Source organism: Mytilus californianus, unplaced genomic scaffold, assembly GCF_021869535.1.
Source record: "Mytilus californianus isolate M0D057914Y unplaced genomic scaffold, xbMytCali1.0.p SCAF_18, whole genome shotgun sequence".
NCBI classification, from domain to species: Eukaryota; Metazoa; Mollusca; class Bivalvia; order Mytilida; family Mytilidae; genus Mytilus; species Mytilus californianus.
Window position 1 is genome coordinate 9,631,415 of NW_026262666.1, and position 27,784 is coordinate 9,659,198.

General features: G+C 31.6%; 2 protein-coding genes across 4 annotated transcripts in view; one reads left to right on the plus strand and one right to left on the minus strand.

Moving 5' to 3' along the window:
* The window catches only part of LOC127726690 (uncharacterized), a 269,933-nt gene that overhangs the window by 114,639 nt on the left and 127,510 nt on the right, over window positions 1–27,784 (minus strand). Inside the window, exon 3 of the mRNA XM_052234141.1 lies at window positions 16,147–16,287. Coding sequence (XP_052090101.1) covers window positions 16,147–16,287 — 141 coding nt within the window. The remainder of the gene's footprint in view (window positions 1–16,146; window positions 16,288–27,784) is intronic.
* The window catches only part of LOC127726689 (uncharacterized), a 39,408-nt gene continuing 32,806 nt past the window's right edge, over window positions 21,183–27,784 (plus strand). The window contains exons 1-6 of one of the 3 annotated variants that reach the window (XM_052234137.1): window positions 21,183–21,311; window positions 21,888–21,965; window positions 23,604–23,744; window positions 25,166–25,276; window positions 26,265–26,463; window positions 27,478–27,595. In XM_052234137.1, the coding sequence (XP_052090097.1) occupies window positions 21,219–21,311; window positions 21,888–21,965; window positions 23,604–23,744; window positions 25,166–25,276; window positions 26,265–26,463; window positions 27,478–27,595 (740 nt within the window). In that variant the 5' untranslated portion in view covers window positions 21,183–21,218. The remainder of the gene's footprint in view (window positions 21,312–21,887; window positions 21,966–23,603; window positions 23,745–25,165; window positions 25,277–26,264; window positions 26,464–27,477; window positions 27,596–27,784) is intronic. The other 2 variants (XM_052234138.1, XM_052234139.1) reach the window with 2 other exon arrangements.

Consider the following 27,784-nt stretch of genomic DNA (forward strand, 5'->3'; position numbering starts at 1 on the left):
TGTGTACTGAAGGCATACACACTGCAATAAACATAATATAAGGGGGGAATCTGACATTAGCTGATCTAATATAGGTCAATATTCCTAAAGGACATTGAGATGAGAAAAACAAATTTATGAATCTCATTAAGATATAAGTCCGCCATACAATTTTGGAAACTCCGATTTTAAAAATTGACATAACTGAAATTGGATTGGAGTTTAATAGAGCTGATGTGATGTGAAAAATAATTAAACAAATTCTGAACATGAACAAATGATTTTTATGGTCAGAGGTTTTGGATTATTTCATGAGAGGAGTGACATTTTTCACTATCTTTCGGGTTTGGGCACATGACGGGAAAACGAATCACACTTGCCAACCCGAAAATTGGACCACACACGTATAAGTGTATCAGCTTCAAAATGAGCAATCAAACATATCCAAGTTTACGATATGGACTGACTTACAGAAGAAAATGTTACCATTACCACGTACCTGAAATCAATTGCGCATACTGACCCGACTGGGAGATATATACTCCATATGCAGGCACTGCTGAAATGTTGCTACATATAATTAGAAAGTTTTAAATTGGGGAGCTAAAATCTTCTCTAATGTCGTAAAGTTTTGTTCTCAACCGACCTTCATTGTCAATTTCTAGATGTATGTCAAGCCATGAGGCAGACAACTGTATCTGCTGTATCCTTTATGTCAAATTCGATGGGATAGATGCGTTCAACATAGTCATCAAACTTTGAACTATTTAGTGATCATATATAAATAATTGTCATAAGTTTGTGGAGATTGATATGGTGACATTTTATGCTCTCAACTTTTTTATATTTAGGGTTTAACGTTGGTCTTTGATAGTTAATATACAATGCTCCAAACACGCGTTAATTGCGTAAGCAAATCGATTACATATTTTATTTTATTTTCCATTTTTTCATTTATAATAACATATGATGTAAATTTTATATCATTCAGGTCGGTCAATATTTTTTATGAATTGATGCTTTTGACCTAGTAAAAACTTATAATTATTGGACACCACCACATGGATTGGTTGTACATTCTTTTGATTTCTATGTAAATGAAATTAACACTTTATCAAATTAAAATTTATTGTTAACTCTAAAATGAAAAAGTCGAATCAAGAACCATTTTTTTTAACGAAAACAAAGAACTAGATTGCCATGTTGTAAATTTGTGTATTCTGTCGACAACTATATAACTTTAAAACGCGGCGGACCATACCAAGGGGACATTCAAAAATCATAATTCGAAGAGAAACCGACGACGCCACAAAAAACACAACATAAAAAATGTTAGACTAAGCAACACAAACTCCATCTGGTTTGATTAAATGTAGTAAATAGACGTGGTAGCATAATGCTTTTTCATCGCTAAATATTTTAATATACATGAAAGTACGTAATGTGTTGCAAAATCTTAGCCACTGAAACTAAAAAAAAATGGAAGCTTTGCAAAATTGACCTAAGATAAATAGACTAGTTTCATATTACCGACTTTTGACTCCGGATTATATAATTTTTCGACAGGTTTATCTTCTCTGTGGTATGATATCCATGTACTCTGTCAGATCAGAGCAACGTAAAGAAGTAAAATCAAGCTTTCAATCGAAATGTATCAATATGACAAAGCAGTTAATTATTTACTTATCGCCGTATTTGATTTTTTTCCAGATGCTTAGTAAATAAAGTTTTTACAGAATATATTATCATTATCACTACATGAAAAAATAATGGCATACCCATTCAAAGTAATGCATTGAGGCCTGATAACCAATAATTCCCCGTAGAAATCAACAGAAAACCCTATTCAATTTGCTTTTAAAATTGTTAACACGGACGAGATAATTTTGAATTCGTATAGAGGAAAGCAAGAATTGTTATTGATGAAAAAAGGTTATTTAGCAAGTTATAATCTAGTTTTCGAAAAATGGTAATGAGGAAAGTGATGTTTTAATCATATTACACTTAAACCGATCTTCCTTGTTCAGTTCACTTTATATAACCACTTGATTTCACTTGAACGCATAATAAACAATTATTACACTTCCTAGATGGATATTTAAAAAGCGACGACGCTTCGTCCATAATGAAATTGTAGGAAGATATGAACAAAACCACATGTTTAAACTTCGTCACATAATCGCTGCTCTAACATATTTTTTCTCCACATCACCTCAGTATACAAAGTCCATCAATTCATCAACATCTTTCACGCAGCGTGAAGCTGAAAAATACAACAAACTGGCACAGCAGTAACATTCCAATGATTTTAATATTCTCTACATGCAATAATATGTACAAATTAATATGTTTACAATGGATATAATGGGAGTGGCGGTGGGATTTGTTTATAATCAAAGTGTTTGTATATAGTTGAACAGATGATGCAATCAAGTTCTAGTATAACGAGAGGGAAAGTTCAATGGGCTTTACAAATTTATATTTAAATTTTTAAATTAGATGCGAAAGGCTGGTAGTTCTACACTTATCCCCTTAATTCAGAAACTATTTAATCATGTATTTTCATTCGGCATCTATTCTATGCATTGGTCATCAGTATATTTATCACCTGTTTTTAAGTCTGATGATCCAAATAAAACAGATAAATATCGATGCACTGCCATTAAGTCATGCATTGGTAAAATATTTAACTCTGTTTTGAATAGCAGACTTGAAGAATATTTAGAACTAAATTCAGTAATTAATCCCTTTTAAATTGGATTTTCTAAGAATTGTAGACCATCTGATCATGTATTTGTTCTAAAAACTATTATTGAAGAACATATAAGTAAGAAAGGGGGAACTTTTTTTGCCTGTTTTGTTAATTTAAAAAAAAAGGTTTTGATAAACTGATTCATGAAGGGATTAAATATAAAATTTTGACAAATAATATATCTGGAAAAATTGTATTGTAATATTAAAGACAGGAGCAGTAAAAAGGACCTGTGTGTAAAAATTGGGGATAGAATGACTCCATGTTTCAAGTCTTGGATTGGTATGAGACAAGGTGATGTTTTAAGCCCTAATATTTTTTAAATATGTATAAATGATCTACCAGACAATTTCTTATCATATCCTGATCCTGTTGATATTAATTATCGTAGAGTTGATTGTCAAATGTATGCTGATGATGTTGGAATAATTTCTGAAGCACATGATGGTTTGCAAAAAAGATATGTTGCATACTTTTTGTGCAGAATGGTGTTTTGATATTTAATCTTAATAAGACAAATTTATTTTGGAGGAAAAGAGCTTGAAAGTGCAAAGTTCTATAAATATTTTGGAATTACATTTACATCTAGTGGTAAATTTAAGCAATGTTAAGAAGAATTATATAAAAAATCACTTAAAGCAAGTTACAGGGATGTGTGTCTTCCTCAAATACTAGTACTACAATTTTTATACATTTGTATGAGAAAAGAAATGAAGGTATTTTAGAAAAGTTTTTTTTTCTCAGGATACTACTGAAAGGTCACATAAAGCATTTACAAAACACATTCTTGGTGTTAATAGAAAAGCAAATAATATAGATGTGATGTCAACACTTGGTAGATTTCTTATCTATTTTACAGTTATCTTATCATGTTAAAATATTATCATAGACTAGAAGGTTTAAAATATGGATTATTAAAATTGAGAATGGAAATGGGGAATATGTCAAAGAGACAACAACCCGACCAAAGAGCAGATAACAGCCGAAGGCCACCAATGGGTCTTAAACGCAGCGATAAAATCCCGCAGCCGGAGGTGGGCCTCAGCTGGTCCCTAAATAAAAATAAATATATGTAATAATCAGTTACATTTTTTAAAAGTCAATACCTGGTTTTCCAGTATAGAATTTATGCAAAAAGAGTTTCAATTACTGAATTTGAATTAAATGCTTGGTACTTTATGTATGTTTGTTAGACATAAATTGTGTGACAGATTTCTTAAATATTGGAATCATCTAAAGTATCAAACAATGAACACTGACAAAGGCAAACTTGACACTTATTTTTCATTTAAATGTTGTTTTCAAAGAAATATTTTGATATCATTAATTTTTTAAAAAGCAGTCCATTTGTAAATTTAAAATCAGTGCTCACCCATTAAGAATTGAAACTGCCAGATATTCAAAATTTCGTACTGATAGATCTGAGCGCTTCTGTTTAAAGTGTACAGTTGATAAAGTTAAGGATGAACGTCACTTCTTAATCGAATGCTCATTTTGTAATAATTTGAATTTTACTGGTAGTTCTTTTGACCTAAGACGAAAATATCCTGATACTGTTATTCAATATCAGTGTTCATTGTTTGTTTGTTTTATATTTGTTTTTGCTCTGGTTCTAACTTAGGCTTATTATGATATTTATAATATATTGTAAAATCTTAATAATGTTATTGTTGACATAACTACTTCAATGATTGTATCTGATTTATATGCTCTTTATGGGCCCTGTAATTTGGAAACATATTCAGTTTTTTATTGTATTGTATTGTATTATATTCATTTAGGATTGAACGCACGTGATAATAATCATTCTAAACTAACAGAGGCGTTCCAAAATGTATTTCAGCGTAAGCAGACACTTTGATTAATAATATTAACACATTACAATAAAAAAACATGGTACGCCAGTGGCCTCATTAAATTCAATTATCTAATATACAATAATTGCTATTATTAAACGGACCACTGGCGTTGAAAACTAACAGTTCAAACTATTATGAATATGTATTCCTAATTATATATGCAAAATCCTGTATGTGTGGATTTTTGATAGGCCGCAGATAAAAATGTTTTGCCAGTTCTTGGGAGACAAACAACACAAAGAGCCTATCAGGAACCCTATGCTAACATACGTGTCAAAAATATCCTTCCTACGTGAAAGATTGGACTAGACGAAGAACCCCCTACTCCTTACACAAACCTCTGCAAAAACAACAGTTCATCCGATTTTATTTGAAAACAACATAAGTTGTTACACGATCCCCATATGATAAGACAATTGAAACAAACCTAGATAAATCCATATTAAATGCACAAATATTTATGATGCTTACATAAAAGATGTTATATTTAAGGTAGACCATGCAGGGGGAACGAAACGGTTTTAAACCTAGTTATTAAAAACAACACTTGATAAAGAATTATGTTGGAATAAGCTTGAGACAGAGGGCTCTAAATAAAGGCAACAGTAGTACATGTATACCGGTGTTCAAAAGTCATAAATCGATTGAAAGAAAACACATCCGGGTTACAAACCAAAACCGAGGGAAACACATCAACTATAAGAGGAAAACAAAGGAACAACAGGAACACCGAAGTGCAAAAAAAAAAACAAACGCCAATACACATAGAAACGAACTATTTGATAACAACTACCATATTCCTGACTTGGTACAGGACATTTTAAGAACAAATGGTGGGTTGAACCTGTTTTCATGGCATGCCAAACCTGCGGCTTTATGACAATGTTTAAAAAATATCGCTAAAACACTACGTGACAGAAATACAGCACAAACACACGCATCAACATTCATTACAAAGAAACTCACAAACAAATAATATAATAGTCGACACAACAACGAACATATTCCATTAACGAAAAACACCACAAGATATAAAAAAAGTGACGCGATTACGTAACTAACATGCAATCTCGAAATTTAAACAATTATTTTCACAAAATTCGTCCAAACAATTTTCATGACAATGATGACATTGAAAATCAATTTTTTAATTATTTGGACTACAAACGATAAGAAATACCAGATTATCCACCTAAACCATAACAGAAACATCAAAATAAATCCATTAATGTTGGATGTACAAAACACCGAGACACGCCGCACAGCAATGCAAATTCACATTCAATATAACAGTCATATATATATATATATACAGTCGGGATTATGAGAATAAAATTGAGAATGGAAATGGGCAATATGTCAAAGAAACAACAACCCGACCAAAGAGCAGACAACTGCCGAAGGCCACCAATGGGTCTGCAATGCAGCTAGAAAATCCTGCACCTTGAGGTGGTTCTCAGCTGGCCCCTAACTAAAATTGTTTGTTAGTTCAGTGAAAATGGACGTCACACTAAACTCCAAAACATATAAATGAACTAAAATTAAAAAACATACTAGACTAAAAATGGCCAGAGGCTCCGGACTTGGGACAGGCGCAAAAATGCGGCGGGGTTAAACATGTTTTGTGAGATTTCAACCCTCCCCCTATACCTCTAGTCAATGTAGAATAAAGAAACACATAGCAATACGCACAGTAAAACTCAGTTTAAAAGAATTCCGAGTCCGATGTCAGAATAGGTAACAAAAGAAACTAAGCAAAATGACAATGATACATAAATTAACAAAGGACTACTAGCAGTTACTGACATGCCAGCTCCAGACCTCAATTAAACTGATTGAAAGATTATGTCTTCATAATATAAAAATCAAGTACAATCCCTCCCGTTAGGGGTTTAGTACCATACCATCATATATGAGAAGAACATAACCCGTATCATGCCAACAACTGGTGTTAGAATAAATGTGTTTATTTCCGATGCAAAGACCCTGTGAGTGAATCAATATTAATACCAAAATATGCAATCCTTAATGACTTGACAACAGTATCGTAACTATATCCTTTCCGAATAAGTCTGTTTAAAGGTTTGGTTAGCTTTTGAGGTGAATGCCGACATTTGTTGTGCTTTGTAAAGAATATTACCATAAAATATTGGATGTGAAATACATGAACGTATAAGATGTCTGCATGTTGATTCATATTTACGAATGATGTCCTTGTACCCATGATAAAATTTAGTAAATGTTTTGACTAGTTTGTGATATCGAAAACCCTGGTGTAATAATGTTTCAGTAATACAGAGATTTCTTTAGTTGAAATCAAATACGTTGTAATGATGGTATTGAAAGGCAATTTTATAATTATTTGGACAACAAACGATACGACATATCACATTATTCAACCGAAACCATAACAAAACCATCAAAATAAATACATGAATGTTGGATGAACAAAATACCGAGACAAGTCGTATAGCAATGTAAATTCACTCTCGGTATAACAGTCATATTCGGAAATAGATCACGTTTGGTACCTAGCAGACAGACGACATAGATGTTAAACCACAATCTAAGACGTGGTAAACATGTCATTAGTTAGTTTAGACACAGACACATCGTAAAGATCAACCAATTTTAAACAACAATAAACTTGCAAACCCCACAACTATAATAAAGAAATCAATAATAAGTTCATAGAATTATTGAAATAAATTGTATTCTTAACCTTTAAGATCCAACATCTCAATTTGACATATGAGACCTTGTAGAACTTTCACTCCAATGTTCTACTATTTTTACCTGGACTTTCACTCCTTTGTTTTACTGTTCATACCTGAACTCTCACTTCAATGTTATATTGTTTTTATCTGAACTTTCACTCCAATATTTTACTATTTTTACCTAGACTTTTACTCCTATGTTTTACTGTTGATACCTGAATGTTTGTTTTTTTTCAGTTTTACCTGTTTATACTTGAACTTTAACTCCAATGTTTTACTGTTTTTACCTGGACTTTCACTTCAATGTTATACTGTTTTTACCTGGACTTTAAGTCCAATGTTTTACTGTCTATACCTGGACTTTCACTTCAATGTTATACTGTTTTTACCTGGACTTTAACTCCAATGTTTTACTGTTTTTACCTGGACTTTTACTCCAATGTTTTACTGTTTTTACCTGGACTTTCACTTCAATGTTATACTGTTTTATGTGAACTTTAACCCCAATATTTTACTGCTGATACTTGGACTTTTACTCCTATATTTTTTTATTGTTATCTGGACTTTCACTCCAATGTTTAACTATTTTTACCTGGACTTTCACTCCTTTGTTTTACTATTGATACCTGAACTTTCACTTCAATGTTATATTGTTTTATGTGAACTTTAACTCCTATGTTCTACTGTTTATACCTGGACTTTTACTCCTATGTTTTACTGTTTATACCTGGACTTTTACTTCTATGTTTTTATTGTTACCTGGACTTTCACTTCAATGTTATACTATTTTATGTGAACTTTAACCCCAATATTTTAATGCTGATACTTGGACTTTTACTCCTATATATGTTTTTTATTGTTATCTGGACTTTCACTCCAATGTTTAACTATTTTTACCTGGACATTCACTCCTTTGTTTTACTATTGATACCTGAACTTTCACTTCAATTTTATATTGTTTTATGTGAACTCTAACGCCTATGTTTTACTGTTTATACCTGGACTTTTACTCCTATGTTTTACTGTTTATACCTGGACTTTTACTTCTATGTTTTTATTGTTACCTGGACTTTCACATCAATGTTTAACTATTGTTACCTGGACTTTTACTTCTATGTTTGACTGTTTATGCCTGAATGTTTTCTTCCATTTTTACCTATTTATTATTGGACTATAACTCCAATGTTTTACTGTTTTATCCTGGATTTTCACTCCTTTGTTTTACTGTTGATACTATTTTGACCTGGACATTCACTCCAACGTTTTTTTCATTTTTAACCTGGACTTCATTGTTTTAGTGTTGATACCTGGACTTTCACTTCAATGTTTTACCTGGACTTTCACCCCTATGTTTTACTGTTTATATCTGGACTGTCAATCCTATGTTTTACTGTTCATACCTGGACTTTCACTCCAAGGTTTTCCTATTTTTACCTGGACTTTCACTTCAATGCTTTACTATTGTTACCTGGACTTTCACTCCAATGCTTTATTATTTTTACCTGGACTTTCACTCCAATGTTCTATTATTTTTACCTGGACATTCACTCCAATGATTTACTATATTTTCCTAGACTTTCACTCCTTTGTTTTACTGTTTATACCTGAACTTTCACTTCAATATTATATTGTTTTTATCTGAACTTTCGCTCCAATGTTTTACTTTTTTTACCTGGAGTTTCACTCCTTTGTTTTACTGTTGATACCTAAACTTTCACTTCAATGTTATACTGTTTTATGTGAACGTTAACTCCTTTATCTTACTGTTTATACCTGGACTTTTACTCCTATGTTTTTTTTTACTGTTACCTGGACTTTCATTCCAATGTTTTACTATTTTTACCTGGACAACCACCTCAATGTGGACTTTAATTCCTATGTTGTTTAATTGTTACATGGACTTTCAATCCAATGTTTAACTTTTAATATTGTTACCTAGACATTCACTCCAATGTTTTATTATTTTTACCTGGACTTTCACTTCTTTGTTTACATGTGGATACCTGGACTTTCATTCTAATGTTATACTTTTTTTATGTGGACATTCACTCCAATGTTTTTCTGTTTTTATGTGGACTTTAACTCCTATGTTTAATTGTTTTAACCTGGACTTTTACTCCTATGTTTTACTATTTTTACATGAACTTTAACTCCTATGTTTTATTGTTTTTACCTGGAATTTTACTCAAATGTTTAACTGTTTTTAACTGGACTTTCACACCCTAAGTTTTACTGTGTTTTCCTTGACGTTCGCTCCTATGTTTTATCATTTTTACCCTAACGTTCGCTTCAATGTTTTATCATTTATACCTGGAAATTAGGTCCAATGTTTTACTGTTTTTACCTGGACATTACACTCCTATGTTTTGCTGTTTTTAACTGGACTTTCACTCCAATGTTTTATTGTTTTTACCTGGACATTTCACTTCTATGTTTTGCGGTTTTTAACTGGACTTTCACTCCAATGTTTTACTGTTTTGATCTTGACTTTCACTCCTATGTTTAATGATTTATACCTAGAAGTTCACTTCTATGTCTGACTATTTTAACCTGGATGTTCATTACAATGTGTGACTGTTTACACCTGGACTTTCGCCTCAATGTTTGACTGTGTTTACCAAGACTTTCACTGGTATCATTTACACAATCTTTTGTTGACAAAAAATGAAGCCCTTAAGAATAAAAAATGCGGATAACATTGTTAAACAATTCCATACTAGCAGGTGTAGCAAAAAGATACCTCCTTTCCTCGCCCGAAACCATACTAAAAGCTGTGTTTTCACCTCGATCAACCAGGTTGAATTCTATAGATGGACTAGCTACTGCTAATCTGGCAATTTGGTTAAATATTACATTTGTGCACATTTGGTGTTTATTGTTTTTACGATTTCCCACAGTATTTTATTACATTTTCCCAAATTCATTCAACAGGTAACACACATGTTTTCTTACAAAGATAGTTAACAATTTTGCATAATTGATAGTTGCAAATATTGAAGATTGAATAGAATCATGTCTCCTTAGAATAATGATTAGGGATTTTTTATGGTCAAAGAACGGTCAATTGGCACATATGTTGCTGAGATTTTGCAAACAAATTTTAAACGTTGACCTCTTACTGTTATATTTGTGAAAAATTATTAACCGAAAATCGTTAACATAATTCAACGCATGTATACAATGTATAATACACTTTTGTTTCCGTATATGCAGCATGCACGGATATGTAGATCTGTACATTTTACTCTTAATATTACAATTGACATTTTAGCTTTATTAATACTAGTGTGTACGTATCTATGATTCAAAGCTTTGTATGGCTGATTTTACGGTATGGGTTTTGCTTAATTTATTTTGCGGTGACATACAATTTTTATATTCGCTTATTTCAAAATCTCTCAGATAGTTGTACCATTGGCAGTCATATCTTATCTCCCTATTTTATTTTGTAAATGCATTTTTTAGTCTCTATCATATCGTCGATAGCCATGGAATTCTTCTTGGTTCACTGCAATGCTAATTGTATCAAGCACATCAATGAATGTTGTTTCGAAGGAAAAAAACAAAACAGAAAGTCCCTTAACAAAAAGCAAAATCAAAAGCTCAAACGAATGGAAAACAAAGGATAAGAATGAATCTCGACTGTTCGTTGAAACTATCTTAATATTTTTATTTCATAACACTGATAATATTTTTTGCAGCAAACGATAAAGGGATCTATAGGGTGTGTATCAATTGGATATCAAACCACAAACACATAAAATAGATGTGCAAAAGATGTGCAGAAGAATCAATACTGTAATAAAGAGAACCGCTTGATACCTTCAATATATTTATGCTCTTGTCATGGTTAGAAAACTCGTTTCATTCTTATTTTCCGTTGACCTTTACGTTTAAAACAATACTGGATAATTTTCATTCATTATTTATTGTTGTTATTTTATTATCTTGTCTTTATTATCTTCTTCCTTCTTTCTCGTTCTTGTTTGTACCTAGAAAGCATTTAGTTTGTACTCAACAACTATGTTGATAAAAGATAACATATAAACACATCAGTTGCCCTATCATTTTATTCGGATTAGAACATGATGTTCATGCTATTGATAGAGTTGATCATATGTTCAATCATCTCGACATAGTAACACAATTACAATCACCGGTAGTTGGTGTAACCCAAGGACAACATATGCATCGATACACCGTCGGTGAAGTAATGTGGACATTGTCACAATCTGTAAATACATTCACTCCATTAAGTATTCCTCGGCTGAAAATATCAAGAAGAACAAAGTTAACCTTATTCAAACTTGTCGAATAGAACATGTTTAAACTATTGTTTTTCAAATGATTTGTTGCAATACAAAACAAACGTTTTTATAAAAAAAATAGTTTGTTCAATTCTGAGGGTCCCGGTTAAAGGGGCATTAGCTGTCAAATTCATGTTCACCGATTTAACACAATTTCTCATACTAAAACGTTTATCCAAATTTACAAAAATTCTAAAATAAAACATTAACAATGCATGGACTCGATAATATGTATCACCATTTTGTGGGTATTTTTGTCTAGAAGTAATCTTATTAACCATCGATATAACCAGCGAACACCGCCAACGGTTATTTAACCCGATAAAACATGATTATAAATACAGATAGATGGCGATCACGCGCAGTTGGATTTTTCTAGGTCTAATTGATTTCATACTGTAGGTTAAAAAGTTTGTTTATCATTGTTTTACCTGTATAAGAATGATTTGTTTGTGGATCGAATCAGTCAACCTAATGGGTCATCCTTTTTCACTTTCAATGTTGACATTTTTTTCCTTTTAATAACTGAATACATGCGCAACCCATCTCCAGCTAAGGAGTTAAATTAAAGGTCACATGAATACGGATTCAATGAGGTCGAATTATTCAGAGCAAGTGCAATCTTTGACAAAATTGAACCAAATTGTCTACTAAAAGCGAGATATTATTTCAATTTTCTAGAATATTGACGAGTATTACCAAAATATAACAATTAAGTTAATGTTAATCTAAAGTTTAATAATAATGTGCAATTTACCTTTCGCACAATTTTAGATGATTGCAGGTTCTTCCTGAATCAATACCATAAACTGTCTTTATCCCTTGGCCTCTACAGCCGTTATTAAGCCAATTGATTTTCCTTTTGGTTCGACTCCCTAAAACAAAATGCTACAATCCGTCAAGATCACATATCAACAAGATGAATAGAAGAATTATCTTTGAACAAATGCGCCGGAACATTCGTGGCATTGATACAACTCTCACATTTATGTATTCGTTTTAGTGAGGTACTATTACAACATGGATGTGAAACACATACAAATATCCCTTAATTCCATTGATTGTCAGGGATTTACAATATTTATTATGAATGCATATATTAATTTCTAACTTAACACTTATATCAAAATTATATTTATATAACAGTACTTATTTCTCACATCTAAACAAGAGAGAGTATGCAGAATATGTTTTCAATACCTAATTATATATTGATGTTGTCATAGCAAACGATCCTGTTTTGGACTATATTAAAAATTTTTATAAGTATTATCTCCCCTATGCAAAAACACCAGGATGTCAGGCATAAAAGAATGACAATGAAGTTAGTCTGAAACTTTATCTACTATTTTTATCTTTGGGTTTGTGTCATGTTTCGCCAATTTGGTCACCCTCCTTTAAACTATATCTTATATTATTGACTTTTATCATTCATTATTATCCAAGAAAAACTTTTTGAACTAAGTGTAATAAAAGCTTTGATATTACACCTAAATTGATATGTGTTACTGAAATTATCAAGGAGATATCCCTCTCAGCGCCATGAGTTTTTTTTCAAATTTATGTTAATATTACATATAAAGCTAGATACAATATAAAACATACTCATTTTACGTGTTCTTGTTTCCGGAGGCTTGGTATCTCTATTAAACCAGATCTCCTGATTTTAACAAGTTTTCAAGTATGTAGGTGTTATTTTTTTAAAGAATTTTGCTAAACACTTCACAACATATTTTCTGTGCAGATTATCCTCTGTTCACATAGTCAGTACAAAGTATAACGGTCAGCCAAATAGAGACTGAATACAGAAAAAAGTTAACGTTTCTTATATTTTGGAAATTTGACTTTAAGTACATAGAACCTTGTTTACCTAAAGAACTGGTCATATTAAATACTTCAGCATCTTTTGGAACCTTTATTTCCTTGTAAAGAGGGTATCTAAAATCCTGGTAAAACTCTTTCAAAGACTGCCCAAGAGAATTGTGATCAATGATTTCATCGAAATCGGCATAATACATTTCCGTGACGACCACTTCGTTTGTACTATTTATAGTTTTATCGCCTTTGTTCTGTTTGGAAAAAGAAAAGTAGAGATTATTCTTCAATTTTAAAACACACACACGTATACATATCTATCTATCTATAAAAATGTCTAAGAATATAACTTAAACACGCTGATTGTTACATTGAAAAAGTTCTACCCAGGTGAAATCGGATGCATGACAAAAATATTTTTGTAGCTTAAACTACACGCAGTTGGAATAAAAGTTTAACACATACATATATATTGTCATTTTTGCGCCTGTCACAAGACATAAGCCTCTGGCCTTTGTTAGTCTTGTATGTTTTTTTTAATTTTAGTTCATTTTTATGTTTCGGTGTTTAGTGTGACGTCCATTTTCACTGAACTAGTATACATTTTTGTTTAGGGACCAGCTTAAGCCCACCTCCGGGTGCGGGATTTTCTGGCTGTGTTGAAGACCCATTGGTGGCCTTGGGCTGTTTTTCTGCTCTTTTGTCGGGTTGTTGTCTCTTTGACACATTCCCCATTTCAATTCTCAATTTTATATACACGCTGTACTGTGTTAACACCCTGAGAACGCCGACGAGGAAAAACATCACTCAACTAACGAAAGATATATTTCATATAGCCTAGTTGGTCGAGTGGTATAGGGCGCTGGACACAGTGCATGCGGTGTTGCCACGATTTCTCTGATGCAAGGGTTCGAATCCTACTGAAGGAAAAACAAACATTTGCTGTTGCAAATTTGCAGATCTAACATTGTTCGGCTAAATTTGAGACGATTTAATGGCGATTAAATGCCTCTTTCGAACACGAAATTACACTTGTGCATTTTAATCTCTTTAACATTATGTTAATGGTGACACTGGTCGAGGAAATCTCAATATGATTTAAACCTAATGAATGCGTAATAAGTATATCGAGTTTTATTAGTTACATATATGTTCATTTGTCATACCCAGCTGTGAATAAACCCCTCTGTAACTTGACCAGCATCTCCTTTGGTTTCTCTTTCTATGTCACGCAGTCTGCATTGCTTCAAGGAAGGGAGACATTTCATCTGCTGACCCTGTAACGAAAACCGACTATTTCAAAGAATGATAAAATCTTTAATGATGATGATGATGATGATGATGATAATGATGATGGATGGCTGCTTACCGTCCAGCGGGAAAATAATATGCATATTCAGGACGAGAACATGTTAATGTAATATGAATATAAACCAGTCTTTGCTCTTACTCCTTAATGCCGCGTGCTTAGCGGAGAAGCAGCAAATACCAATTTTAAAGTCTTTGGTTTGACCCGGCCGGGGTTCGAACCGACGACCTCCCGCTCTCAAGGTGAACACAATACCACTACCACAAGACCACTGTGACTGTATTAAAGTTTTTAGCAATGTTAATTAATTCGGTAGATGTACAATTTTCAATTATTATTATTCAAATTTGGAATACCGTTCAACAAAACATAATTGAATGTAGTCTCTCATGGTAGTACTAGAGTATTCTATTATTTCCAATCCCAAAATGCGTTAATTATCGGTCCTAATTGGTTCCTAAAATAAGCGAATCGGCTTAAAATACAGATCCTCTGTGTCAAAGTTTTGCTTACAAGGATCTGAAAGCGCTCCATTCTACTTTCTATTTTAAAGATCTATCGGGATCCTCTGGTTTTGTCTGATTAATACACACCTTCAAATATTTGAAGGCTAAAATTTCATTAGCTGATATATTAATTATCAGAACAGAAAGTAAAATGTAGTCTTGTCAGATCCATAGGAAGCAAAGCTGAGACACATGATCTGATTTTAATCAGATTGGAAAAACTACAACTCGTTCATCGGACATTTCATTTCTTTCGTATTGATATAATAAAGTTGATTAAAATTGAATATTGGATATATCTATTATCCTATGTTGCCCTTAACAATCCTTACATTTTCTGAAAGCATATACCTATACCTCCTTGGCTTTTAAATATTTGGCTTTTAACGTAATTGATGAAGGTGATTCCACCAAATTTTGTTTATTTGAACTATTTATCATAAAGAATTTCAAATTGTATCCTATAAAGTTTTCGCTAGTTACTATTACGTAATTATGCGTTTGTTAGTGTATAAAATTTCTCTTTATATACATCTATACGATAATTGGCAAAACTTTGAAATATATCGGTGACCTATATTTTTTTCCAATTTTATTTTATATAGCACGATATGAATTACGTTTTGGCAATGTTCTTATATTATGAGCTCCAATACGAAATAATACGGAGAATATTATAATCCCTTATAATGACTGAAACAAACTGATAATATAAATCAAAACGGAAATATTGTTATTCAAATTCAGTGTTGACCTCTATGAAAGATTATTCAAAGATATTATAAAGCAAATCGGTAAATTCATTTTTTAATAGAATGCAACCACATTTGTGTGTGTAATAATGAAAAGTTTTGTTAAAAAATCACCATTCCTAGGTTATAGCATTGTCGGTAATCACAAACCTGACTGAAATCTTGAATTTGGTACGATTCCATAACATCATTGTGTGCTGGGGTGTGAATTTTTACTACATTCTTTTCTAGATTTGTTTCTATGTTTTCCGAATATCTGGCATTTCCTTCAATAACGTCATACCCAAATTTCTGAAACAAAAACCGTTATTGCGTCTTAACATTACTATAAAAACGTTTGATTAGACACCAAACAGGTCAGAAAAAGACAAGAGCAATGTATTGAAATCAAACCAAAAGGTTGAACAAAATAATTAAAAAAAACAAGCAATGAATGAAAGCGAAGCGAATCAGTAGAGTGACTTTTTAAAATTCACCATATAAAAACAAATGCAGTTTAAATAGGCGAACGGAAACCATTGACAAAAGTGAAAATATACAAATGACAATATATACTTATGAGTTATACTATTTGATTCTTTGACATGATTTGGTCTTTACTTAACAATATCACATGTTAACAAGATTTGTGATATAAAGAAAGTACAGTTCAACATAAAAAAAAAAAAAATACAATACAAAATTATTATCATCAGTTATATCTTTGACTTGTTATTATTGGAGAATGTTGATCAGCCAAACATGTGTTTTTATCATGCTTTCAATCCCAATACTTTAACCTATAAATATGTGTATACTTCTGATTCCATGCAAAACAATGAGTTGTACAAGAAGAGTAGCGTATTGTACTGACATACAGTGTTTTATTATGCAGAAAGAAACTGGGTTATATTTCGAGACAATATATTGGTTGTTCTCCTTATACTGCAACTCTTACATCTTTTACAAATGAAATATTTTTTTGTCAACCCATCATTTCTTAAAAAGCTATATTTTTATTGACGTCATAAATCAAACTCTACGGAAACGTTTCGTAAACGTCATGAACAAGGCGATTTAAGGTCATTGACTATATGACAAATGACTATACGGTCAATTGAATATGACTGCGCAAATAGCATAGTTACAGTAGAAACAATCATTCGGAAGTCTCGGAAGACGAGTCAATTCAAATGATACAGAAAGTACGGGACAATGTTTGCTTCCAGTAAACAGTTCATATTCAATAAATAGTTTTTAAACTATTAACCGGTAAATAGTCTTTTTCAGGAAATTTCGTAAAAGGGTAAATGTATTCGTCAATAATTTTATATAGAAAAAACATATACTGAGGTTTAATAATCAATGATATTTATTTAGATTGCGGAATATTTGCTTTTATCTAAAACATTATCTTTATTAATACATAACAATATACGACTTTGTCATATCTTTATATGAGGGTTGACATCTTGTTTATCTTGATTAAATGCAAAAAAAAAAAATACCTTGTGAGGTATATTTAGTTCTTGTATAAAGTTCATATAATCTGAACACTCGGAATACGATGATAAAAAAAATATTTAAAAATCATAGTTGAATGATAGGAGTTGGAAAACACCAAGAGGACGACAATAAACAATAATAGAAAAAAAACCAGTAACTTGGTCAAAAAGAAAAACGCCCAATAGACCAAAATATACTGCAGACAAAACATAAGATCGAGCACCAGAAACACCATTTACAACGGGGTGTTGCTCCGAAAGGGTAAGCAGAGTAAATTCATGAGTACAAATAATACACACAAATAATTTATACAAGTCATGCATGGAACTTATTCATTTTCTGACAAAGAAATAAACATACCATATTCATATTGGCCGTGACAACGGAAAGGAATAAAGCATTAAACAGAATAATCAGTAATTGGCCCATTGTTGATTTCTGTAAAAAACAATCCATAGGGAAAACAAATTATTAAACTATACTTTTTTCGAAAATTTATTACAATTCGGTAATCAAAAACGACTTTTTCCAATTGAATTCTCAAAAACTGCCTTCTAATAGCAGACAATGATCTTATCAATTAAGGGTAATTTCAGGAATTTAGTAAAGTAATTTCAAGCAACATCTTCTGATCTTCATATCGACTGAGTCATGCACAAATTTAATAAAGAACGAGATTAAAATTGTTAGCGAAAGGTCAAATTTTCACTCAGTAAATGCGGTAAATTTCTTTTTTTATTCGAAATATAAAGGTTTAAAGGATTATTTTTTGTTCCGAAATTGATAGATATTTACATAATAGTTTTGTCTGAATAACAATTCAAACAACCAACGTAATGAATTTGAGTTTATCAATGTTAATATTTTTTTATTTATTGAAGTTGATTTATTAACTTCAAGTCAAATAAATCAATGAAAAAGAAATTAATCCATTTCATGCATGTGCTTATTACCTGTAGTAAATATTTTTTTTGATTATAAATCGCTCACCTTTTGCAGTCGTCCCACAATGTTGATATGGACGAAGCGTTGCTGCTTAAATACTATCAGTTCAGGATGTGAAATACTTGTTTCTTGGAACATTTGACAGCTAGACAGTAGTTGTTTTCCACTAACAATATGTCACGTCTGTATGTAGGAGTTAATCCGACAAAATTTTAAGTGAAATCAAGTGGTCATAAGAGATTTGGACTAAGGAGATCGTTTTAAGTATATTACGATTTAAAAGTATCACTTTCCCCTCAAGGATTCTACGAAAACAAGACCATAGCTTGCCAATTAATTTTCTTGGTCTAAATAATAATTCATGCTATCCTCTTACACGAATACAAAATCATATCGTTTATGGGAACAAATTTGTTAAAAGCATATTAAATAGTTTTTTTGTAGATTTCAACGAGGTTTTCCAAGGTTTAGGTTATCAAGTCAGGAATATGGCAGTTGCTTTTAACTTGTTCCATTGATTGATAGCATTTGATTTTGTCAGTTTTTATGGACTCCCCCTTTTTTTTAAATTTTCTTGGAGTTCGGATTTTTGTTATACAGTGAAACTTCTCAAAACCGGCCGCCCGTTAGACCATGGAAAACGGCTGGTTTGCGGGGGTGGCCGGTTTGTTGAAAATTGAAATCATCAAGAGTTACTTTCCTTCAATATGTGTGTTTAAGCATATTTGAATATGTTTTTTTACTTTAATCAAAATATATGTTTTCCTCTTTGAATTTCAGTTTTGTATATTATATGTAGCACAAAATACACCTACAACGTCTATTTTATCTTTTTTTATTTTTTTTATTTTGCAGGAATAATAAATAAAATGTTTATCTGACTTAACGCATTACCATAAATACATGGGATAGTTATGACATTATTTTTGCATGCAATGATAATGATAATATATTCTGAAAAAAACTTTGTTTACCAAGCACCTGATTTTTGTCCCATCCAATACGATGATTAGTTAAAAATTAAATACCATAGGAGGCACGTTCATTAACCGGCAAGGTGAATGTTTTTCAACAGTCTTGGATTTCATTGTGATGAATAAAGAGTAACTGACACACAATGCGCAGTTAATGGAAACGGCGTCAATTCTGCATATCCCAGCGTCAGTGTTATTTGGTAGTATTCATTTAGAATTAAAAGATGTGATATCAAATTGATTATTCTCATTCCTCCTTGGTAAAATTAATGTATGTCTGTCCTTAATTTGAAGCCATATGTAGTCAAACAGAAATTCTGACACCACTTACTCAATTCTTATAATATAAGTAAGCTATGATTCAAGTATTAACTTCTGATCCCAAAAGCGTTTCAATATTTTACTACATAATGGATAACTCGAAATGAATTCACCCCTTGCAATTCTTTCTTGATGTATCTTCATCTCGATCGCTCAAACCAAAACTTTAAAAGCCAATGATGTATAGGATTATACTACCTTTGTCTTTCCCCTATTAGTCTTTGTTAAATTGGATTTTTTTCAAAAAATTGTGCAGAATTTATCTTTATCTCAAATAAACGAGTACTTGGCATTAATAAAGATTGATCCTGTCCAGTACTATATTGGAAATTTCACACCACATTTCATTGCATATATGAAAATAATCTTCACTAGACGTAAACAAAGCAAGTTTTCAACACTCTATCTTGTTTTCAAGCTTGAGTAGCCACGTCACCTCAAGTTTCCAACATATTTTATAGAAAAACCAAACAAAAAAAAATGGTGCTTTGAAAACACCCTAGATAAATGTGAAATTTTTCTGCAGTGAAATGCAGGTTGAATTTCCTACAACTATCAACTTCAAGGGAGTTTTTTTCGTGTTTTCGTAACCGGTACATTCACCTTGCCGGTTAATGAACGTGCCTACTATGGTATTTAATTGTTAACTAATCATCGTATTGGAAGGGACAAAAATCAGATGCTTGGTAAACAAAGTTTTCTTCAGAATATATTATCATTATAATTGCATGCAAAAATAAAGTCATAACTATCCAATGTATTCATGGTAATGCGTTAAGTCAGATAAAAAGGTACATTTTATTTATTATTACTGCAAAATCAAAATAAAATAAGATAAAACAGACGTTGTAGGTGTATTTTATGCTACATATAATATACAAAACTGAAATTCAAAGAGGAAAACATATATTTTGATTAAAGTAAAAAACATTTTCAAATATACTCAAACACACATATTGAAGGGAAGTAACTCTTGATGATTTCAATTTTCAACAAACCAGCGACCCCGCAAACTGTGATCCGACGGGCGGCCGGTTTTGAGAAGTTTCACTGTAAAACAAAAATCCGAACTCCAACGAAAATTAAAAAACGGGGGAGACCATAACAACTGACAAAATCAGACGCTACCAAGCAACGGAACAAGTTAAAAACAACTGCCATATTCCTGACATTGAAAAACCTCGTTGAAATCTACTAAAAAATCTATTTGATATGCTTGAACAAATTTGTTCCCATGAACGAAATGATTTTGTATTCGTGTAAGAGGATATCATGAATTATTATTTAGACCAAGAAAATTAATTGGCAAGTTATGGTCTTGTTTTCGTAGAATCCTTGAGGGGAAAGTGATATTTTTAAATCGTAATATACTTAAAACGATCTCCTTAGTCCAAATCTTATATGACCACTTGATTTCATTTGAAATTTTGTCGGGTTAACTCCTACATACAAACGTGACATATTGTTAGTGGAAAACAACTATTGTCTAGCTGTCAAATGTTCCAAGAAACAAGTATTTTACATCCTGGACGGATAGTATTTAAGCAGCAACGCTTCGTCCACATCAACATTGTAAGACGACTGCAAAAGGTAAGCGATTTATAATTCAAAAATAATATTTACTAGAGGTAATAAGCACATGGATGAAATGGATTAATTTCTTTTTCACTTTTTGACTTGAAGTTAATAAATCAACTTCAATGAATAAAAAAAAATATTAACATTGATAAACTCAAATTCATTACGTTGGTTGTTTGAATTGTTATTCAGACAAAACTATTATGTAAATATCTATCAATTTCGATACAAAAAATAATCCTTTAAACCTTTATATTTCGAATAAAAAAAAGAAATTGACCGCATTCACTGAGTGAAAATTTGACCTTTCGCTTACAATTTTAATCTCGTACTTTATTCAATTTGTGCATGACTCAGTCGATATGAAGATAAGAAGATGTTGCTTGAAAATACTTTACTAAATTCCTGAAATTTCCCTTAATGGATAAGATCATTGTGTGCTATTAGAAGGCAGTTTTTGAGAATTCAATTGGAAAAAGTCGTTCCTGATTACTGAATTGTAATTAATTATCGATTACCGAATTGTAATAAATTTTCGAAAAAAGTATAGTTTAATAATTTGTTTTCCCTATGGTTTGTTTTTTACAGAAATCAACAATGGGCCAATTACTGATTGTTCTGATTAATGCTTTATTCCTTTCCGTTGTCACGGCCAATATGGATATGGTATGTTTATTTCTTTGTCAGAAAATGAATAAGTTCCATGCATGACTTGTATAAATTATTTGTGTGTATTATTTGTACTCATAAATTTACTCTGCTTACCCTTTCGGAGTAACACCCCGTTGTAAATGGTGTTTCTGGTGCTCGATCTTATGTTTTGTCTGCAGTATATTTTGGTGTATTGGGCGTTTTTCTTTTTGACCAAGTTACTGGTTTTTTTTTTCTATTATTGTTTATTGTTGTCCTCTTGGTGTTTTCCAACTCCTATCATTCAACTATGATTTTTAAATATTTTTTTTATCATCGTATTTCTAGAGTAAAGATTATATGAACTTTATACAAGAACTAAATATACCTCACACGGTATTTTTTTTTTTTTTTTTTGCATTTAATCAAGATAAACAAGATGTCTACCCTCATATAAAGATATGACAAAGTTGTATATTGTTATGTATAAATAAAGATAATGTTTTAGATAAAAGCAAATATTCCGCAATCTAAATAAATATCATTGATTATTATACCTCAGTATATATTTTCTATATAAAATTATTGACGAATACATTTACCCTTTTACGAAATTTCCTGAAAAAGACTATTTACCGGTTAATAGTTTAAAAAACTATTTACTGAATATGAACTGTTTACTGGAAGCAAACATTGTCCCGTACTTTCTGTATCATTTGAATTGACTCGTCTTCCGAGACTTCCGAATGATTGTTTCTACTGTAACTATGCTATTTGCGCAGTCATATTCAATTGACCGTATAGTCATTTGTCATATAGTCAATGACCTTAAATCGCCTTGTTTATGACGTTTACGATACGTTTCCGTAGAGTTTGATTTATGACGTCAATATAAATATAGCTTTTTAAGAAATGATAGGTTAACAAAAAAATATTTCATTTGTAAAAGATGTAAGAGTTGCAGTATAAGGAGAACAACCAATATATTGTCTCAAAATATAACCCAGTTTCTTTCTGTATAATAAAACACTGTATGTCAGTACAATACGCTACTCTTCTTGTACAACTCATTGTTTTGCATGGAATCAGAAGTATACACATATTTAGAGGCTAAAGTATTTGGATTGAAAGCATGATAATAACACATGTTTGGCTGATCAACATTCTCCAATAATAACAAGTCAAAGATATAACTGATGATAATAATTTTGTATTGTAATTTTGATTTTTTTTTTATGTTGAACTGTACTTTATTTATATCACATATCGTGTCAACATGTGATATTGTTAAGCAAAGACCAAATCATGCCAAAGAATCAAATAGTATAACTCATAAGTATATATTGTCATTTGTATATTTTCACTTTTGTCAATGGTTCCCGTTCGCCTATTTAAACTGTATTTGTTATTGTATGGTGAATTTAAAAAAGTCACTCTACTGATCTAATTTAGTTTTTATATGGTGAATTTATAAAAGTCACTCTACTGATCAGCTGATCGAGTTCAGTTTTCAATTTGCTTCGCTTTCTATCGCTGTTTGTTTTTTTAATTATTTTGTTTTCAACATTTTGGTTTGATTTCAAAACATTTCTCTTGTCTTTTTCTGACCTGTTTGGTGTCTATTCAAACTTTTTAAAAAGTAATATTAAGACGCAAATGCGGTTTTTTTTTCAGAAATTTGGGTATGACGTTATTGAAGGAAATGCCAGATATTCGGAAAACATAGAAACAAATCTAGAAAAGAATGTAGTAAAAATTCACACCCCTGCACACAATGATGTTATGGAATCGTACCAAATTCAAGATTTCAGTCAGGTTTGTGATTACCGACAATGCTATAACCTAGGAAAGGTGATTTGTTAACATAACTTTTTATAATTACACACACAAATGTGGTTGCATTCTATTAAAAAATGAATTTACCGATTTGCTTAATAATATCTTCAAATAATCTTTTATAGAGGTCAACACTGAATTTGAATAACAATATTTCCGTTTTGATTTATATTATCTGTTTGTTTCAGTCATTATAAGGGATTATGATATTCTCCGTATCATTTCGTTTTGGAGCTCATGATATAAGAACATAGCCAAAACGTAATTCTTATCGTGCTATATAAAACAAAATTGGAAAAGATTATAGGTCACCGATCTAATTTCCAAACTGTGCCAATTATCATATAGATGTATATAAAGAGAAGTTTTACACAGTGACGAAAGCATAATTACGTAATAGTAACTAACGAAACTTTATACGATACAATTTGAAATTCATTATGAAAAAGTGTTCAAATAAACAAAATTTGGTGGATTCACCTTCATCAATAACGTTTAAAGCCAAATATTTAAAAGCCAAGGATGCATAGGTATATGCTTTCAGAAAATGTAAGGATTGTTAAGGGCAACATATGATAATAAATATATCCAATATTCAATTTTTAATCTACTTTATTATATCAATACGAATGGAATGAAATGTCCGATGAACGAGTTGTAGTTTTCCCAATCTGTTTAAAATCAGATCACGTGTCTAAGCTTTGCTTACAAGGATCTGACAACACTACATTTTACATTCTGTTCTGGTAATTATTACATCGGCCAATGCAATTTTAGCCTTCAAATATTTGAAGGTGTGTATTAATCAGACAAAACCAGAGGATCCCGATAGATCTTTAAAATAGAAAATAGAATGGAGCGCTTTCAGATCCTCGTAAGCAAACCTTGACACATAGGATCTGTATTTTAAGCCGATTCGCTTATTTTAGGAACCAATTTGGACCGATAAATAACGCATTTTGTGATCGGAAATAACATAATACGCTAGTACTACCCTAAGAAACTACATTCAATTATGTTTTGTTTAACGGTATTCTAAATTTTTATAATATCTATTGAAAATTGTACATCTACCGAATTCATTTACATTTCTTAAAACTTTAATACAGTCACAGTGGTCTTGTGGTAGTGGTAGTGTGTTCACATTGAGAGCGGGAGGTCGTCGGTTTGAATCCCGGCCGGGTCAAACCAAAGACTTTAAAATTGGTATTTGCTGCTTCTCCGCTAAGCACGCGGCATTTAGGAGTAAGAGCAAAGAGTGGTTTATATTCATATAACATTAACATGTTCTAGTCCTGAATATGCATATTTATTTCCCACTGGACGGTATGCAGCCATCCATTATCATCATCATTATTAAAGATTTTATCATTCTTTGAAAAAGTCGGTTTTCGTTACAGGGTCAGCAGATGAAATGTCTCCCTTCCTTGAAGCAATGCAGACTGCGGGACATAGAAGGAGAAACCGAAGGAGATGCTGGTCAAGTTACTGAGGGGTTTATCCACAGCTGGGTATAAAAATTGAACATATATGTACATTATAAAACTCGATATATTTGTTACGCAGTCATAAGGTTTAAATCATATTGAGATTTCCTCGACCAGTGTCACCATTAACATAATGTTAAAGAGATTAAAATGCACAAGTGTAATTTCGTGTTCGAAAGAGGCATTTAATCACCATTTAATCGTCTCAAATTTAGCCCAACAATGTTAGATCTGCAAATTTGCAAGAGCAAATGTTTGTTTTTTCTTCAGTGGGATTCGAATCCTTGCATCTGAGAAATCATGATAACACCGCCTGCACTATGTCAAGCGCCCTATACCACTCGACCAACTAGGCTATATAAAATATATTTTTCGTTAGTTGTGTGATGTTTTTCCTCGTCGGCGTTCCCAGGGTGTTAACACAGTACACGATGTATATAAAATTAAGAATTGAAATGGGAGTTGTGTCAAAGAGACAACAACCCGACAAAAGAGCAGAAAAAAAGCCCAAGGACACCAATGGGTCTTCAACTCATCGAGAAAATCCCGCTCCCGGAGGTGGGCTTAAGCTGGTCCCTAAACAAAAGTGTGTACTAGTTCAGTGAAAATGGACGTCACACCAAACACCGAAACATAAAAATGAACTAAAATTAAAAAAAACAGACAAGACTAACAAAGGCCAGAGGCTTCTGTCTTGTGACAGGCGCAAAAATGCAAATATATATGTATATGTTAAACTTTTATTCCGACTGCGTGTAGTTTAAACTACAAAAATATTTTTGTCATGCATCCGATTATACCTGGACAGAAGCACACGCCTGATGAAGCTAGTTTGTCTATCTAAATATTGCGTATATCTATTTCAAATCTAATACCGTAGAACTTTTTCAATGTATCAATCAGCGTGTTTAAGTTAAAGTCTTAGACATTTTTATAGATAGATAGATATGTATGTATACGTGTGTGTGTTTTAAAATTGAAGAATAATCTCTACTTTTCTTTTTCTAAACAGAACAAAGGCGATAAAACTATAAATAGTACAAACGAAGTGGTCGTCACGGAAATGTATTATGCCGATTTCGATGAAATCATTGACTACAATTCTCTTGGGCAGTCTTTGAAAGAGTTTTACCAGGATTTTAAATACCCTCTTTACAAGGAAATAAAGGTTCCAAAAGATGCTGAAGTATTTAATATGACTAGTTCTTTAGGTAAATAAGGTTCTATGTATTTAAAGTCAAATTTCCAAAATATAAGAAACGTTAACTATTTTCTGTATTCAGTCTCTATTTGGCTGACAGTTATACTTTGTACTGAGTATGTGAACCAAGGATAATCTGCACAGAAACTATGTTGTGAAGTGTTTCGCAAAAATGTTTAAAAAAAAAACCACATTAATACTTGAAAACTTGTTAAAATAATGAGATCGGGTTTAATAGAGACAACAAGCCTCCGAAAACAAGAACACGTAAAATGAGTATGTTTTATATTGTATCTAGCTTTATATGTTATATTAACATAAATTTGTAAAGACTCATGGCGCTGATAGGGATATCTCCTTGATAATTTCAGTAACACATATCAATTTAGGTGTAATATCAAAGCTTTTATTACACTTAGTTCAAAAAGTTTTTCTTGGATAATAATGAATGATGAACGTCAATAATATAAGATATAGTTTAAAGGAGGGTGACCATATTGGCGAAACATGACACAAACCCAAAGATAAAAATAGTAGATCAAGTTTCAGACTAACTTCATTGTCATTCTTTTATGCCTGACATCCTGGTGTTTTTGCATAGGGGAGATAACACTTATAAAAGAATTTAATATAGTCCAAAACAGGATCGTTTGCTATGACAACATCAAAATATAATTAGGTATTGGAAACATATTCTGCATACTCTCTCTTGTTTAGATGTGAGAAATAAGTACTGTTAAATAAATATAATTTTGATGTAAGTGTTAAGTTAGAAATTGATATATGCATTCATAACACATATTGTGAATCCCTGCCAATCGATGGAATTAAGAGATAATTGTATGTGTTTCACATCCATGTTGTAATAGTACCTCACTAAAACGAATAAATAAATGTGAGAGTTGTATCAATGCCACGAATGTTCCGGCGCATTTGTTCAAAGATAATTCTTCTATTCATCTTGTTGATATGTGATCTGGACGATAAAAAAAGATATGGATCGATTGTAGCATTTCTTTTTTAGGAAGTCGAACCAAAAGGAAAATCAATTGGCTTAGTAACGGATGTAGAGGCCAAGGGATAAAGACAGTTTATGGTATTGATTCAGGAAGAACCTGCAATCATTTAAAATTGTGCGAAAGGTAAATTGCACATTATCATTAACCTCTAGATTAACATTTACTTAATTGTTACATTTTTGTAATACTCGTCAATATTCTAGAAAAATTGAAATAATATCTCGCTTTTAGTAGCCAATTTGGTTCAATTTTGTCAAAGATAAGCAAAGAAACATCTCTGATGAATTATTCACTTGCTTTGAATAATTCGAC